Source organism: Corvus moneduloides, chromosome Z (genome assembly GCF_009650955.1).
Source record: "Corvus moneduloides isolate bCorMon1 chromosome Z, bCorMon1.pri, whole genome shotgun sequence".
NCBI lineage: Eukaryota > Metazoa > Chordata > Aves > Passeriformes > Corvidae > Corvus > Corvus moneduloides.
Genome location: NC_045511.1, coordinates 3,265,190 through 3,283,677, shown reverse-complemented (window position 1 = coordinate 3,283,677; position 18,488 = coordinate 3,265,190). Strand labels below are relative to the sequence as shown.

At 35.5% G+C, this 18,488-nt stretch overlaps 1 protein-coding gene across 5 annotated transcripts in view; it reads left to right on the top strand.

The window, feature by feature from the left end:
- Nucleotides 1-18,488, top strand: part of SREK1 (splicing regulatory glutamic acid and lysine rich protein 1) — a 36,547-nt gene that overhangs the window by 2,106 nt on the left and 15,953 nt on the right. For 2 of the 5 annotated variants that reach the window (XM_032095393.1, XM_032095392.1), the window contains exons 2-8: nt 3,504-3,637; nt 6,284-10,948; nt 11,236-11,351; nt 12,663-12,827; nt 13,755-13,933; nt 14,538-14,668; nt 16,173-16,287. In XM_032095393.1, coding sequence (XP_031951284.1) covers nt 11,289-11,351; nt 12,663-12,827; nt 13,755-13,933; nt 14,538-14,668; nt 16,173-16,287 — 653 coding nt within the window. In that variant the 5' untranslated portion in view covers nt 3,504-3,637; nt 6,284-10,948; nt 11,236-11,288. Of the gene's footprint in view, nt 1-3,503; nt 3,638-6,283; nt 10,949-11,235; nt 11,352-12,662; nt 12,828-13,754; nt 13,934-14,537; nt 14,669-16,172; nt 16,288-18,488 lie in introns of those variants that run through there. The other 3 variants (XM_032095390.1, XM_032095389.1, XM_032095394.1) reach the window with 2 other exon arrangements.

The following is an 18,488-nucleotide window of genomic DNA, read 5'->3' as shown; positions in this document are numbered from 1 at the left end:
CCACCGACACAACAGCTTGGTGGTGTTTTCCAGTTTAGCGAGACACCAGTGACACCTGAAGTTGTATTCTGGGTCCCAGACATGCTTTTGTGATACACTTATCGCCCGGTTGTAGTCTGCCTTTCAGAGTAGTCTTCAAAATTACATGTGTAGCGATGAGCCTTCAAATGTGGCCTTAAGAGGATTTTAGAACAGTTAAATGCTGAAAAACTTACTGAGCAACAATTGGGTTTTTGCAGAATGAGTTGTTTGAAAGCAGGAAGTCACAAACTGTCTCTATTAGGTTTGGAAAGACCTGCTGTGTAACAGTGCTTGCTTCTGAATAGTCTGGAGTGGTCTTGGAAGCTAGAACACTGTTTGAGAATAAACTTTTGGTTTAAACAGAAGTTGGGTGATGGGCTGATTGGTCACAACCCTCCCGTAGTCAAGGGCAAGACTGGATTGGCCTCTGTGTTCTACCACCAGGAAGCTCCGCTCTGGTTGCAACCCAGTAGGCGTCGAGAGGCGGAGACGCGTGCCATACCAGACCTTGGCGGTGAGGTTTGGAGCCTAACGGTGTTCTGGTTCATGAACCAGAGTATTTGGGCAAAGCCAAGTTTAGCATTGAGGGGTGCCACGCAAGTCACTCTCACTTGTATACCTTACCCATTCTGACACAGGTGGATGGGCCACCTTCACTTAACTGAGAAAAGGGGCATCTCATCTGAGACAAAGACTCATCATCTGTATGGTCTAGTAAATAGACATTGTTATATCCTGCAGTGACAGCAATGTAGGTGAGGCCTTTGAGGCAAAACACACACAACCTTATTTAAACTGATCTGTGCAATTATTCTGTAACATTCTATTTTAAAAAGTTAATAGTTTCTGTCATGTTCTCCACACCTCACACACCCCACCCCCCTGCCCCGCCTAAGAAAATTTGTGCAGTTAGAGAAATGTTTTGTAGCCTTTCTTTGATTTTTTTTTTACCATAGATTTCTGAATACATCCTTCTTAGGAAATATTTCTGTTGATTTTTATTCTGTTAGGAGATGCATGTTACTGTCTTCCTACAAAGGGAAGCAAAAATGTCAGAAATGTCCAAATACTATTTAAATATTTATTTCTTCTTAATTTTTTTCCCCTAAAGAGACTAACTGGATTTTTAGTAACTTTGAATCAGAGATGTAGGAGTTGCTTTTGGACATCAATGCTGTGTAACCTAGGAAAAAGATCATGTGTCTCCCTCAATTCAGCCTCAGTAAAGGTTAGCAAAATAAAAGCAACAAAAGGAATTAGAATAGGACTTTACTGTTTTAGAAAAGTCTTCTTAGGAAGCCTGATGGGAGGATTTTGGAGGCCCACTTCATAAAAGGAGAGGACTCGATCACTGTTAAACCTTCTATAATTTTAGATCACTTAGATCTTAATAGTTTCCCTTGATGTAGGTGCAACTTTGATGTGTTTTTAGTAGAGATGCTCTCCTTATAGAGAACTTCTCCTTCCTAACCTTTGGAAAACACTTGGTACCAAGGCATGTTTGTAGAGCCTCATTTGCACCAGTGTTCAGACATTTGATATTTTTTAACATCCTTTCCACATAGCTTTTGTGTTCCAAATTAGGAAATACAGAAGAGTAAATCTTACAAAAACACACTTGTCAGTGCAGGCTCTATAGATGTTAAAATTTTAAGTATTATTGTGGGGGTCTGAAACTGCCTGGAGCATAATTATATTCTTGAGTTGGCAATGAAAACAAAAAAGGAAAAAAGCCCAGGAGACATTAGAAGTCTTCAACAGTGTGGACCACAGAGCCTTCATTGGTGGCTTCAGCTATTTGGGTTATAACACTAATGGGTATATTTAAAAAAGAAACAAGCAAACTCCAAACCATGGCAACAAAAAATCCCAAGACACCCTCTCCTCCCTCCCCTTCGAATCCTCTCTCCCGACAAACCAAACCAAATAAAAAACTGCTTGTGGCCATAGAAGTCTTTGTGGTAAATGTACTGAAAAGTCAAGTACTGAAAAAGTCACAGCTGGCTGTCGCCTCTGATGCTGGAAACTAGTCTCAGCCAAGACCTTACAGCTGACTCAGAAGCTATTCCATGCAGTTATTTCCTTCCTGAATGTGGAAACTTGAAACTGTGAAAACATTAGCCGCTGCAAATAAATAAAGTGGGCAGAAGAAATGTAGTCATCTTGTAATATTTTTCCAAATTTTATGAAGTTGACTTTCATGTTTATGTGTCTCCCACTCCTGTTTAGTTTTTCCTCAGCAGTGTTGTCTGTTCTTCCAGAGTTTTCCATCATAGGTCTTTCTGAATGCCATTCTGAATTTGGCTGTCTCTAGATATACATTGGTTCTACTATTCTGGTAGCCAAAAACATACTAGTCTGCCTGCCTCAGGCTTACATTCTTGGTTTATTTTTGTAATTAATATGATGGGATAATGTCTTAAACTTTTGATTTGTATTTAAATACTGAAGTATAATACAATTCCACAGAATAACTGGGGAAGTACCTGCTTGGAATTCGAAGGGACTGCAGGATGAGTTGTGTTAAACTTGAACTGCTGCTGGTGCTTCCAGAAATTTGACAAGTGTTTCCATTTTGGTTGAGACCGGATCAGGGTGAAACAGTCCGTGTGGCATTTTTTCCATGGTTTCAAATGAAAATTGCTGATATTGCAGCAATACCTATTAATAACTATTGTATTCTCTGTTTGAAGATTTTACCTGTACTTCGTTTGTGTGGAGAAATAAGCTGCTCGTATAAAGATTACAAACTTTGACTAGGGAATCAATTTTTAAAGCAAACTTATGTAGTTTTGATCAAGATTGCAATGTTTACATGTTCTCTGTTGGCATACTGTGTAATGGAAAAGTGAGTTGCAAATTTCTTCCCTTTTGTAGCCAAATGGTGAGTTGCTGCTACTTGCTCCAGTGTTACTCAATGCTACACTATGCCAAACTTAGGCAAATGATAAAAAACGTTTTTGTTACATTACTCAGCTAAGACCCAGTATTTGAAAGCTCTCTCAAGAACTGCTTTTATCTTAGTAAGAATTAATAAAACTGCTTTTGTGAAAGCCAGAGAAAGAATATTGATTATTACAGGCTACAGTCTGAAGGACCCAGGGTTTGTTGTTTGACTTTCCTAAACAAAGATTGTTTTCAGAAAAAAAAAAAAAAAAAAAATTCCTTGGCAATTGTAATTGTCAGGTAAATATGCTCCTTAAAATAGTGATTTGAAATGTACTATTGAATGTTGTGTAGCCAGGTAATACAAGAAAATTCATCTTGTTAGTGATTTTGGCTTATGTAAATTTTCATTAAAAAGCGGGCGGTGCTACTCCATGCTTTTTTCACTGATATAGCAAGTTGGCAAGTTAGTAGATTTCCATACTGTAGGCTTCCTTTTCTAGGAAGTCTAAAACCTTTTCTTCCATAAGGAATAATAGTTAAAAATGCATGCATGCAATTATGACTAATTGTTATTTTTTCCTTTTATCTTGCAGCAACGCACCTCTTGCTTTTTCCTCCAAAGTATGTTATATTAAGTTTCGTGAAGCATCGAGTGTTGGTGTGGCCCAGCATCTAACTAACACGGTTTTTATTGACAGAGCTTTGATAGTTGTGCCCTGCGCAGAAGGTTGGTATTTTAGACATTCTTCTATAATGTTGGTCTTTGTTGTGTCTGTTAATTGTTTTAAGCTTTCTGTGTAAGAAGGTGATGCTCTGTTGTTACTTTATTTTATTGCATTTGGAAAAAAAAAGACCTTGAAGCAAAATTGAAAATTGAATGAAGAAAAACCCAGTTATACATTTTAATTGAACTTCAGCATTAGCAAAAAGGTAGTTGGTTCAAGTTATAAGTCAGGTTTCCGTAGTTATTACATATTTTGAAAGAAAAGAAAGGAAAATAATTCCTTTCACGATGGTTTGTGTTGGCAAGCGTATTCTTACACAGAGTTCTCACTGAAGTCAATGGAGCTCTGAAAAGATCAGGCAATTTCCTGACAGAATAACACTGCAATTTGAATTTTAATGTATCACCTTTGCTGTAGTGAAGTTTTTGTTGATTTGTGCTTTTTTTAAAGATACTGATTATTTCTGCATTTTTTTAGAGTGAATCCAGATTTTGTCTTATTTGGCCATTTTAGAGTCATCTAATGTAAGATACTTAGCATTCAAAATACTGTTTGAATATAAATGCTTACCTGCTAGTTTAATTTTTAATAAACAATTTTTCCTTCTTGTTACTGTTTAAAATGTTACTTTGTGTGCCATAAAACACTTCCCTTATGTATAGTGGTACTCTTTCTTTGTTTTGGCTATCTGTTTAAACATGCAGTAATCTGTCTAGAATGGTTTCATCATAACATGTTCTTGAAACTCTTAATGAAATAAAATACTTGATGAATACTAAATTGACAGATGTTCCTTTAATTAGCTCTGAGGCCATGCTTTTACAGATGTGCTCAGTACAAGACAGTTTGTGTTGTTAGTATAGCATCGTAGATTTGAATGCAGTTACATGAAGCAGGGTCCTGTGATAAGCATATCGATGGAGTTAGGCAGAGCCCCATTGACTTCATTGGGATCATTGTGGAATTTAGCATGTGACTGGTTCTGGACCTTTTGCCTCTTTAGAGTGGAATCATTCCAGCTGATGAAGTGAACCTGACTTAACTTTCAACTTGGTTGCTGTTTTGCCATGACCAACAATACATAGAGTGATTGAACCATAAAATGCAGCAGATCAACAAATACTCTTAGTAAAATCTCTAACTGCAAGAGTCAGGTTTTGGTTCAAAAAAATACATCGACTTCCTGCAGTTTGTTAACAATGGTCCCAGAGTACCATTTTTTGGCGTGCTTGCTGCATCGTGATCTAGATAGTGTGAGAGGAGTGCTGCTGTAGTATTCACCTGGGATGTTCTTAACGAACTGACAAATCTCCAAAATTTCACACACTATTGAAATACTTTTACTAAAAGCCATATTGACCTACTGTGTACTGCCTATTTTAGCCTTCTTAGGCAGGGCATACAGCACATACATTTGTCTTTGTAAAGCCTAGGTTTTTAGTTGCTTTTGTCTTGTTATAGGGGCTCTTTGGTTTCATATTTTTAACTTGTTCTTCAACCACAAAGAGAATATTGCTGTATACGCTTGAAACTGTGTAGAGGCTGAGGAGACCAGAGTCTCCAATTGAAGAATTGCCCCTAACTAAATTGACGAAAGATTATTCAGAATCTTAGTTTTATATTTCATCCATAAGATCTTAACACTGGTTCAGTACTGCCAAAGAGGGAAGATGTCTGCCTAATGAGTGCACAACACTTCTGGTGTTTTTCTTGTGATGAGATCATTGCCTGACATGATATGGCAACAGGCAGGTAAAGCTACATTTTCCTGTGTCTTTTGTGGTAGACTATGAATGAAAGAATAAATTAAAATTCTGATAAATGAAATCAAAATAAATCAAATCTTGTTCCAATTCCATTCATAACTTGCTGATCAGGCATTTCTGAGAAAACATTGTCACTGTGCAGAATTATTCTGGACTCCACAGAAGTGTATGCATAATTGAGTGAACAAGTGATTGGGTTTTGAGATCACTTTTTTTAGTGTCAGAATGCTGTTCCCTGTAACTTTATATCAGAATCAGTCATTTATAGAAGGATGTGCATTTTTACAAATTTAGCTTCCTGATGAATTTATTGTGTGGAGTAAGTATGGCTTTGGAGACCATGGCACAACGGTTTTTCACTATGTGAAATCATATAATGCATTGTTAATGGAGTCAGTGGAGTGGATCATGGGTTTTAAAAGTAGCGATGGCTTTATCCTACCAGGAGGTAAAGTTATACCACTGGCCAGCATTGCCAGTAATGCATGAAGCTGAACATAGAGGAGAGGTAAAATGGAAATCCAGAAACCCGGTTTTAAAAAACAGAATAAAATCTGAAATTTGGAGTGTATTTAAACAGTGGTAAATCAAGGAGGAAATCACTACAGAATGAAATCAATGTAAATTATGTGACATTTAATGAACAATTTAACAAAAATGTAATTGTAAATTAAGATTATTAAGCTGTGAAAAGATGACTTTTTGTGTGTGTGTAATGGTAGGTTTTTCTTTAAATATACTTTGAAAATGCAAAGGTTGAAAGCTAAACAAAGATGCCACCCTAATCTTTCTAAATTTTATGTCCACATTATCTGGTAGATGGATTTTGACTATTAATTTGGTTTTGTATGTTTTCTCTGTGTGATATTTGTGCATTATTAGATGACTAGACTGGCCAAGGCAGACCTGTTACACTTGCCTGAGTTAGGCATTGTTTGCCATGCCACTAAACCTGCCGCCAAGTGAAACCTTCATGGGGGAAATGAGATCGAAGTCTGGCCTGCTGAAGATGGACGCCCTGTCTCTGTTTTTATTTTATTTTGCTTTCTTTCCTTTGTTTCTTTTATTTTTATTTTATTTTGTCCCTTTTTTGTTTTGTTCTGTTAAATCTCTTTCCCTTGTACTTGTGAACTGGTACTTCAGTTCTGTAAAATGATGTTTGTAAAGGGTTCACAGTGTTTGATTTTGAAGTTGACTTGAAGCTGCTTATGAATGGTGGATGGTATACAGAGAATTTAGAATATGATTAGTTTTTAATGCTCTGAATTAAGGATAAATTTGATGTGGAATATGTTTAAGCATCTAAATTTAACAGATAAGTACATTATGTCAGAAGACAGGAATAGTGAAAAATTCATCAATTTAGAGATGTATTCTTCCATATATTGTGCTTTATGAGTTTATCTTGGAAAAGGACAGTTAAAACTCTAGCATCTGGAGAAAGCAACTTTAGAAAGTAAAGTCATAATATTTCTCTGCTACTTTTCCTCAGCAGAGTGTTTCATTTTATGTTGCACCAGCTATTTAAAAGAAGGCTTACTATTTATGTCTAATATGATGAGTTGAAAATTATTTTTTCTGAAATTGAACTTTTGTGAGTATTGAGTGTCATGAAATATTTGTTTACTTCTGATGAAACCTTGCTCCAGTGAGGTCAGTGGCAGTAAGATTTCATCAGGGGTTTTTTTGTAATTTTCAGAAAAAACTATTTACCACTCATAAGTACAAATGCAGCCTGAAGTTTTGGTTGGAGTGTGTTGTGTGAGACACATTGTCTTTTAACACTGTTACTTGTGGGAAGATTGAATCAGTTCTCTGTGTGTGTGTGTGTGTGTGTGTATTGCACTTTGACATGCTCCAGTGGTGATGATTTCAGGAAGAGGTTCAGAAAAAACACCAAAGTCAGGAAAAAAAAGTGTTTTTCCAGTCATCTCACAGTCTCAGAAGCCTTGGTAGTTCATGCTGAAGTGATTGAGATGGTTCTCATCCCTAAAGGATGTTCTTACTTCTTGTGAAACGGAAGCCCTGAAACAGAAATGGTGAACAAAGTGGTGTGTCTAGTCCTCAGGCATTGCTCTTCCCAGGCAGCTGCACTGGGAGCTCTTGGTTTCACTCTTTTCACCAGGCTCTGCACTGCAGCTGGGAAGAGCTTTGATTCATGATCTTTGTTGGATTTTGCTGTGGCAGTTGTAATTGCCAGTAGCTGTAATCTCTTTATTCACTTCTGCTAAATCCACTAAGATTCATGAGTTGGACCACATAAAAGTTATTTTATTTCTAAGTCTACATGTTTCACTGATGTAAAATAGCAGGAAAATAATGACTTCTTTTTAATGTTTAAAGTAGATTGTGAACTCTTTAGTATTTTTAAAACCAGCAAACTCATTCACTGCAGAAGCACTTTTGGATGTGGGGGTTAACCTTATAGGATCACTACAAAGAGTAGGAAATTAATTTCTTTTGAGCGCTTGAAGAATAAAAATACTGTGCTTAGTACTTGCTTAATGCAGATGATTCTGTTTAGCCTTCAGCAGAACTGATTCTAGTATGGACTAGGTTGTCTAGGGTTCTTTAGACTAATGGTACAAAAAAGTAGCAATCACAAGTATGCCTTTAGGGAATGCTGAGAATATGTACATTTTGCAAAAGGATGAATCAATAAATAAATGATCATAGAACCTGTAAATTACTAAGCAGAAGAGCTGCTAAGAAATCTATCTAAGGATGTGATATAGATATGGCATATTTATTTTGACTGCTTCCCTCATTAGAAAATAAATCTCTTCACCTCATTCTTATTCAGATTTTAAATATCATGTTCTAAAAATGAAGTATTATTCTTAAGCTAAATTGTCCTAATCTGTTGTGTCATAACCCGCATGTCTTGTTGTGTTTTGTGGGCTTGTATTCCCATTACAAATACAATCACAGAGATAAAACTGCAAAATTTAAAGTGTTTAATTCATGAGATTATTTGGACTCATATGTTGATTTGTTTTTCAAAACTGTTTAAAAAATATGGAGGTAGATATTCAAAGTACTGCAATTTTTTTTTTCTCCAAAAGAGTGTTCTAGAATTTTTTAAAACTTTGACCTGGTCTTAGAAGCTGGAAAAGTTGTTCTGAAGAGACAGTACCTTTGCATATACAGGCAAATTTTCGGGGTTCTGTCTGTAGAAATAGACCCTTTCTCATTGTTGAAAACAAAATAAATGAATCTTTGTGGTATGGAACTGACCAACTTGATTTTGTATTTAAAATAGAACTTTACATTGTTGAAAGACCAAAGTACTCTGGAAATAATGCTGCAAACTTTACAATTTACATATGCATGCTGTTCATTCTGTGAGCTGCTATAACGGTGAACTTACCTGAAATGTTCAGTGGATTTCTTGAACAGCATTTCAGCAAGTTAATAATTTCAGTTATTTCAGTGCTATGACCCGTATACTTAAAGTTTAGGCCTCTACTTAAATTGCTTTATGAACTTGAGTCATTGTCCATCTTAGTTATGTACCTAACTGAGCCCCTATTTAAAAGGGCTAAATGCCTAAGCATTTTGTAAGTTTACCTAGTTAAGTGTGTATTGAATTGGCTGTATGTAAGTGCATACTTAAATTAGGCATATACTTATGTACATTACTGACCAAAGATCTCAATTAGCATGCACCACTTTTAGAGCCATTTCTGCCATTGGATTTAACTGTGCCATGTTTCCTGATTTATAGAAACCTGCATGAGTGTCTGGTTAACTGCAAGATGCTCACTGTTCAGGATAAGTTCTGGTTCATTAGTCATTTGAAAAAACTTAAATATTTCACTTTTCAGAAGAACTGGTACATAATTCTATGCCTAATTTGCATGTACATCTGCTGGAACTGTGTATTCAAAAGCCTATTTGTAGGCCTGCATATTAGGCAGGGTTCGCAAAATACCTGATGTTTTTGAGCAGTCAGGCAAATCAGGTACGCCTCTCATTGCATGCCCAACTTCAAAACAAGATCTGTAAAGAGTGCTGAACATTGTGATGGTGGCTTAGATTCATGCATATTTGTTTAAAAAGCCCTGGAAGTCATTATTGCACAGTTAACTCCTCTAATTGCTAACAATTTTCCTATTTTTCTCCCTTAGATAGGAAAATCAAGTGGTTTCTTTCTTACATGTTAAGGAGAAAGGTGTCTCAAAATTTAACATAAATAAAATAAATGTAAATAGGAAGCATGAAAAAAAAATGGATACTGTTATTTTATCTGTTCTGTTCCACCCATGATACATATAAATTAAGTTTCATTTAGATTTGTTTTGTCCTTTGGTCATATCCAGCTGTAACCCAGACTTAGCTGCAGATCTGTAGAGCAGGTTTGCAGCACTTGTTTCTTTTCATTTTTTAAAGTAGTATGTTTTCTGTGGTGTCAGTTGGAACTCTCATCACTGAACCTGCATGGTATTTTGAAACTTACCTCAAATTTTCCTTTTGATAAGAATATATATTAATCTTTAAATTTTGAATTTAGGCATTTTGTAGTTGAAATATGCAATTTGAATCAAGGCAGGAAACCACTGGCACAGCTTTTATCTATTACTTGACTGTTAAAACAATGATTAAATAAGAGCATTTACTTTATTTAGGTCCATGGGGTTATACCAAAGGGCTCAGTTGGTTAGCATATATACAGTTATGCCAGTAATTTTGAACAGATCATGAATACCTAGTGTAATCAGAACTTCTTGCAGCAGTTTTTTAGTTCAGTGTTTAATGTTTGTACCAGTTTTAATCCCTTTGCGTTTTGAATTTAAAATGTACATTTAATTGTAATCATAGTTGTTTAACTATTAATCTTTTGATTTTTGGAGATTTTTGGGGGGTTCATTTAGTAGTCTAATCATGACTAACATTGAGTGAAACCTGCATTTAATTCAGATTAGTTATTACTTAAACTTCGGGCATGATAGGAGGCCTACGATCAGGTTGAAATAGCATGAAGTACGTATTTTGGGGACATAGAGCTTGGTTAGCCTGATCAGTTATGATTTTCTTCAATCTCTGTAAATTTAGATTTAACTTAGCAGTTTCAGATAAACTGAGGTGACCTAGAATGTGAGACAGTACAAATCTAGTTTTTTTCTACTCTTCCTTCCTCCACCTTCAACTTCACTTGTAGTATGTATTGTGTGCAGTCACAGTAGTTCAGTAGTTTATTATTTTATGTTTTATTTATTTTTACATTCTGAGTAGGTAGCACCAGAGGAATAAAGAAAAGCACAAATTTCAGTTAGCACATACTTTGTTTTTTTCTTTTTCTTTTTTTCCCCCCCTTTTTTTTGGTTTTCTTTCTTTTACTGATTTGGTTATTTGCCATTTCTGGGGATTAAACTTTAAAAAATGTTCTTCTTTTCTGTATCTGATGTTCTGTGTGCTATTAGTGATGCAGCCAACACGAACGGTTGTCATGTGTAAAACAACTTTCGATCACCGCGAAAACACCGCCCTGGGAAAGCGTCCATGCTTGATATCGTTTGGTTCATGAACGTTAAGTTTCCAGTACAGGTGACCCATAGCTCAAAGTGTTAAATAATTATATACATTATTCAGTTTTTAAAATAATAATCCATTAATGAGATTGCTAGTCTTTGAAGTTTTGCTCACTTTTGTTTTTCCTAATAGAGCAGGGTAAAAGGAAAAACTTAAGATTTTTGTTTCTTTGTAAGGATCTGGTAGATAGATTCATTGTTATTTATTACATTTTTTAATGCAAGGGTAATTGTAAAATCATAGAAAGAGTAACATCTGTCTAGTGTTCCAACTCTGTGTAATGCTTTAATTTGCTTCTTCAGGTAAAATCCCAGATGAAGCCAAAGCCCTCTCTCTATTGGCGCCTGCTCCTACTATGACAAGTCTGATGCCTGGTGCAGGGTTGCTTCCCATTCCTACACCAACCCCTCTGACTACAGTAAGTAAAATTCAGTGTCTATATAATTTCTGGTTTCCTCTGTTCTTGGTAGCCTTTTCTGTGTTCAGGGAACAAGGACTATTTGGTCCATGGATGTTGCAGTGAGGGTTTAGCTGTGGTGAGTCTTCTAAGGATTGATCAGAAGATGTCCATGTGCTACCTTTCTAGGGTCTTTCAGAGTCGTGTTTTCCAAAATACTACTGGAATACTGGTGAATACTGGTTTTGGTTCTTGTTCATTTTAATGGCTGTCCTGCCCCGTAGGGCCATTAATTTGGTACAGTGGTAGTTATCCACTGACAAGAAATTCATTAAAACCTAAGTTACATTGACACGAGTTCTTCAGAATATTGAAAGCTGAAGTAGAGACTTCTACTTGATATCGCTACAGCAAGATTTTTGACTGTTAGACTCTGTCTAACAATGTTTTCACTACAAAAAGTAGAGTAGCTTGGTTCTGTTATTGTTGCTCCATTCCCTTTTGCCTCTGTAAGCCTTTCTTGACATCAGTGAGCTGCTGTGGTTTATTGAAGGAAAATTTAAGGTTAAAATAGAGTAGTTTTTTCCTTTGTTACATAAAAAATGGTACCGATGGCTTGTTAAGAATTCCCCACGCTTTTTAGAAAATTCATTTCTTGAAAAAGCAGTTGCTTTTTGGGTCAAGAAAATTCAAACCCGGAAGTCAGTGCACCAATTTTGTAGTGCTTTTTAAGTGACTTTTTATAATGTTTTACAGGAGAGTTTTCACTTTCAGTTCCAAACATGAGAGCTGTATTTTTCTCATTCTCTAGGTATAAGGGGAGGAACTTCGATGGAATATTCTTTGCATTTCAACTGTAATTAGTCTTGTCCGGGGTGATTCATTTTTCCAAAAGACACTTTATGTGTCCCTTAAGTGGCCCTGAGCACTAGAAATTCCCTTCTTCCCTTGCTGGGCAAAATCTCAGCTATTGAAAATCACTCATCTGGTTTAAAAAAAATGAGACTACTAGCAGTGTCTGAAAGAATCATACTCAATTTGAGTGACTCTTAAGCATTAGGGCCTGTATGTTTTGTAATTAATATATATCACTGTCCAGATCTCTTTGATAAGATATTAAATAATAACTCACAGAATACCTTAACTATGAAACTTACTTCTGGGTAGATTTTTCTTCTGTAAAAAAACGTGAAGTGCTGTGACCTTAAAGTATTGCTTATATTCATTACATCTGTTTTTGCAGAAACGCATCCAGGCAAACAAGTATTAAGAAGTAGAATATCTTTAACAGGTGCTTGGCTGCAAAGTGTATTCTGTGCTTGTGTTTTCCAGCTTGGTGTTTCACTTGGTACCTTAGGGGCTATACCGGCAGCAGCACTGGATCCTAACATTACAGCACTGGGAGAAATACCACAACCACCAATTATGGGAAATGTAGATCCATCCAAAATTGATGAAATCAGGAGAACAGTCTATGTTGGAAACTTGAATTCCCAGGTAGCTTTTCTTCGTTTCTGTGTTGTGGAAATACTAACAGAAGATGTGAAAATGTAATCTGTGAATTCTAATCTTACATGTTAAAGAGTTCCCATTCGTTAATGACAACATGAATTTAAACAAAACTCCCTAATTGTCAGAATACCAGAGAAACCAAAGGTGAATTAAAGAAACCTAATTGTGTGTGTCGATTAAGTGTACGGTTTGGTTATATTAGATGAGCAATCCTCAGAAGTCATGAGATTGTGGTAGCTGTCCTCCCGGGCACAGTGCAGTTGCATAGGTACAGTAAGATGGAATAATGTGTCCTACTGGAAGTTGCAAAATTAGCATAAATATATTTCAGTCAGCAGCTTGGATTTTCAAGAGGTGATTGGATTAATTGAAAAATATTTGCTTTTGACTGATAGCAATTTAAGTATTACATTTTGGGTTTTTTGACTGCTGAAATACCTACTGAGAGTAAAATTACTATTGATTGTGATAAAGTAAAACAAACTGGAAGCTAGTAGAAAGCCACATAAATGTAAGTCCTTTAATATTGTTTGGATTTTTTTGTTTTATTTGGTCAGAAGTCACAATTAGTAGCTTGGAAACAGGTGTATAAGGAAATTTCTTACCTGTTATTTCAGATTAGTTGTCCGAAAAGTGCAAAACCCTGTGTAAAAGTCCTTTTTTTTTTTTTTACCTCGGTGAAGGACTAAGGGCTTGTGGCTGCACTGTTTAAAATTGTAGAATATTCTTAAATTATTGGAAGAAAAATACTTGTCTTTAAGTCTTAAAATGTAACATTACCAAATTCATGTCACCTTTGTAATAATGTTGAGATATCATTCCAAAATCTGTAGCTCTAAGACTACTGAATATATTAGATAAGTGGTTTTCATTGTATATTTTACTTCAGCTGAACTCTTCAACTCTTTCTAGACTACAACAGCTGATCAGCTGCTTGAATTCTTTAAGCAAGTTGGAGAAGTCAAATTTGTGCGAATGGCAGGTGATGAGACGCAACCAACACGATTTGCTTTTGTGGAATTTGCAGACCAAAATTCTGTACCTCGAGCTCTTGCCTTTAATGGAGTTATGTTTGGAGACCGGCCACTGAAGTAAGAAATTAGTTATCCATATGACTGTTGAATGAGAGATTTCTTTGTATTGTTGCATACACGTTTATGACTTACGTGTAGCAAAAGGCTGCGACTAACGTTTTTTCAATATGCAGGCCTATTGTTAAAAAAACAGAACATTTTTATCAACTCCAGTTCACAGTTTGGCCTGAATTTCTCTCAATAGATTATGTATAGCATTGAGTACAATACATTTATATTAATCTTGAGGTAGTGTAAGCTGTAGTAGTAAAAAAATCTTTGAAGTCCATAGTACTAATTAAGTTTTCTGTATGATGTGTATGTAGTTAGTAGGTGTTAATGTGGAGATTTGATCTGAAATAGAGAAGTAACTTCCTACACTTCTACTAAAAATATTGTAACACAGAAATACTGTGCTGCTTTTATTTAAAAGTGTTAAGATTTCAAAGTAATAAAAAGTACTTTGGATACTTGGAACAGATGGGTGTTACAAATCTGTAGTTTTGCTGAACTTTTTAAAGTTTTTAGTTGTACACCGAAATTGAGATGTTTTCCTTTCTTGTTTTTCATCTGCCCTGTTTGAGTGTTTAAGAATGAAAGGCTTTATTTTTCTTTAATTTAGGATAAATCACTCCAATAATGCAATAGTGAAGCCTCCTGAAATGACACCACAAGCTGCTGCCAAGGAGCTAGAAGAAGTGATGAAGAGAGTAAGGGAAGCCCAGTCTTTTATATCTGCTGCTATTGAGCCAGGTAGGTATATTTTGTTCATTACTGAACAGACACATTCTGTATGTACCTTTTCTAAGAGCATTTCTACACATTTCTAAGAGTATTTTCAGATGCAGGAGAAGGGTATCCAAAGTTCACATATTCAATATGTGTTGGAGAAAAAACCAAAATAATCAAAATTCTGTTCATGAAACTAAACAATGGAATGAAGCTTTTTATTTAATCATGTCTTGTTTCCAGGTACATGTTCACTGAATGTTTTAAAAAATGCAAATTTAATACTAAATTGGTACTTAATGATGGTACTTTTTAGGTTTAGAGTACTTGAAAACTTTTAAAAGAAAATGCTTTATATTTTTTGTTGTCCTTTAGGACCCATTAGTGCTATAGTCTCGACCAGAGTGAGCTAGCATGGTTCTGAAAGCAGTAATATTATGCTTTCCTTATCTGCAGAAGATTAATTTTGTTTCTTTTTCATGGTGGCTCAAGACTGTATGCATCCTCAAAGCAAATGGGATCAGAGAATGAATCTGGGACAAATGTTAACATATCATAAAGGACTTCTTTTCATCCAGATTGTTTCCCTGTTCCCTGTTAGCACTGAGATGCCAAGTCAAGTAGGAAGGTGGTGTTGTGTTGAGAGGTTAGACAGACATTCTAATTAATGGTGAATTCTAATAAATTCTAATAAATCACCATTCAGTGGTGATTTATGCTGGCTTAAATAGATTGCAAAACCACAGCATAAAAAAATTCTCAACTTTGCAGACTCCTACTTCTTTTCATCAGCAACTTCTTGCCGTTCTTCTTACTAACAAACCCAGATACTGTCTTATGTTGGTTAGATAGTGTGGAGTCTTGAGGGTTTTTTGGGGGGGATTATTTTTTGTTGTATTTTTTGGTTGGAAGTAAAATAACTCAAGCACTTTATCACTGTTAAGCAACAAAATAACAATTAGACTCTGAACCATGATGAGCTCACTGTTAAGGTTTCTGTTGGCTTTTGGCCTTTGGTCAGACTTTTCACCCTGTTCTGTTCATCCTTTCCTCCTACAAAACAATGAGGAATAAAACTTCAGTATTTGTGCAGTGTTTGAAATATCTAAAAATACAGACAGTAATAATGATCTATATTATGTGCTTGTTTTCAAAATTATGCCCTCTAAATTTACTCAGTTCTTCTCAAGTTATTAAAAAAAAAAAAAGAAAGTAATTATATTAAATAATAGACCAAAAGGAGGACATGTTATGATCTTGTACATTGTGGCAGCAACATAAATCCCGTTCTTAGTAGAGCTAGCTGTTTATAATTATCTGGTTTATGTGTACTGCTGCAGGATGGCTGCACTCAACGAGTATATGCAATGACTTTCTTGGATGTTTCTGAAGGATATTTGCAAAGAAGGAAGATGTGCAGAGAGTAGGCCCCTTGCAATATATGTGGTACATTCCACTTGTGCCAGATTGTTAACTGGGATCTTTAAATGTTCTGAGCTTACACTGCAAAGTGGTTTTTTCCTCTCAGAGTCTGGAAAGAGCAGTGAAAGAAAAGGCGGTCGATCTCGTTCCCATTCTCGTTCAGAATCCAGGTCTAGCTCAAAATCCCGATCTAGAAGGAAAAGATCTCACTCAAAACACAGGTCGGTATGCTTTTTGTTTCAGACTAAGATCATATTGGGATTTTTTGCATGGTGCTGTTAATGGAGATTTTTTAGTTACACACAAGTATTCCTGTAGAGATTACTAACTTGCGCCCAGCAGATCCGAGTAACCAGGAACTTTGTCTCTGAATAGGTACTCTTTTCCTCTAAATCCTAAACATTTTTAGGATTACTTTCAGTTAAAACATACTAGAAGGCACTTCCTGTGCCATGTACAATAACAAGTTATGTGGTTTCTTTGTATATTTTATGGTTTTGTACATTAGGCTATGTAGCCAAATAACATTTTGTGACCTGTATTTTAAAGAGAAACCTGCATTTTGTGCATGGAGCAGATAATTTACTCGTAACATCCTGAGCAAATAGGCTGGCTGGTTTTTGGTTTAGAATTCCTATTGTCCTCAGCTTCTAAACATTGAGTTAATAAATGCAGTGTTTTTATCTACTGTCCTGTAAATGTGAAGCTATGTTTTTAAAAACCTTTTTTTGAAGGTTGAATTCAGACTGATGAGCTTTTATGTTTTAAAAAAAGCATAGCGAAAAGGCATTAGGGGCAGTTTCTAATTTTTCAGATTTTGTTTGCTTTGTTAAATCTGTTCAGTTCTGAAAAAGAAAATCATTAGGTCATTCTTGAAGTATACCCATAAAAGTTTTTTTCCAAGAATGAAACAGCCTTCTTGTTCTGTGAGACTTCTAAAGGCTTCCCAGAACGGTCCAGATTCTTTCAATTGTCAGGAGTATCTTCTGAGAGCCTAGGTAAATCGTAAGTCAATAAAGATATTTGGCTACGTTAAGGATAAAAAAACCCTCAAAATTTGGAATGTTATTTGATTGCTTGCACTTTAAAAAGTTGAGTGTTGTCCGTATTGCAGCAACAGCTCTGCTGCATCCTTTCATTCATGCCTTTTAATAAGGCTACTAGGATTCTTTTAGATACGGAAGATCTGGCTGAGAGGGAGTTGTCATCAATTTTACTATCAAAGAAATACGGTACAAGTGCAGGCTTCAATTTTGCAATAGCAGGAAACCACAGCATGTGTTTTCTGATGACTTCATAATGTTTGGTGCTTTCTAATGCAAGAAGGACCATTTAGTCACTTCTTTATTGCTTGCTTCTCTGCTATGTCTCTAACTCCATAACTGAAAAACAAACTTGGTTTCGTGTAACAATGCAGTAATTTCAGTACTATCTTATACTGACACAAACCAAGTGGAATTTTAGAAGATAAGCTTTTATTTTTTTAAATATGGAAAACCTGTTCTTGAAACAAATGTTGATTATTATATTTTGTTATGTTTTGTAAATTGTTTAATATTGCTACTGTCAGTTTTGAGAACATGCTGAAAAAAAGCCACTCTGACCTGTTGAGGCAGCTTCATCCATAAAAATAATCTATCCTTACTGCTTCCCTGTTTTACTGTTTTATATAACATAATTTTCATCTTTATGACATAGAATGTATTCAAGGTTGTGCTTTGATTCAGTTGTAATTAATTGGCCTTGCAGTTGATTTGTATTTCTCTGCTGATAAGGAGAACAAAGGTGTAGGTAAAAAATTGCTTCCTCTCCTCTTGGTTTATATACGCTGTGTGTCTTGAATTCTGGAAGGTAGGTGCAGCTGTTACTTTTTGTACCTCACAATTCTTCAGTTTTTACTGAGTAATATACATGATCTTTCTGTCTTTGGTAAGTTAAACTTCATGGTACCTTAATATCTGAAGCAAAGTATCCAATGATGTTTTTTGAAGCTTAATGTGCAAATTCAGCTTTTTATTTTTCCTTCCCTGGGGAAAACGGTCGTCAAAAATATGGAGTGTTTTGGAAAAAAAATTTGAAGTGCTGTTTTCTTCATCAAATCTGCCTAAGACTTCATTTTTTTAATCAGAGTATCTGCACTTTATTTACAACTGAAATCCATACTAACAGGTCCTTTTATCTGAAAAGGTAACTTGACTAAAACCTGCGCCGCACATCATCGGGTTTTTTTTTTTAATTTAAATTATAAGGATAGAGAACAAAGCAAAAAGAGATTGTTGTAGCCAAAGTCATCTTTTTTTAATGACTTAAGACTTCAGTAAGTGACTGGGCCTGGAAAGGAAATAAAATGTAACTAATTATTTTTAAAATTTGCTAAAAATTGTCAATCAGATTTTATGCAGTGTCATTTTGTGAGGACAAC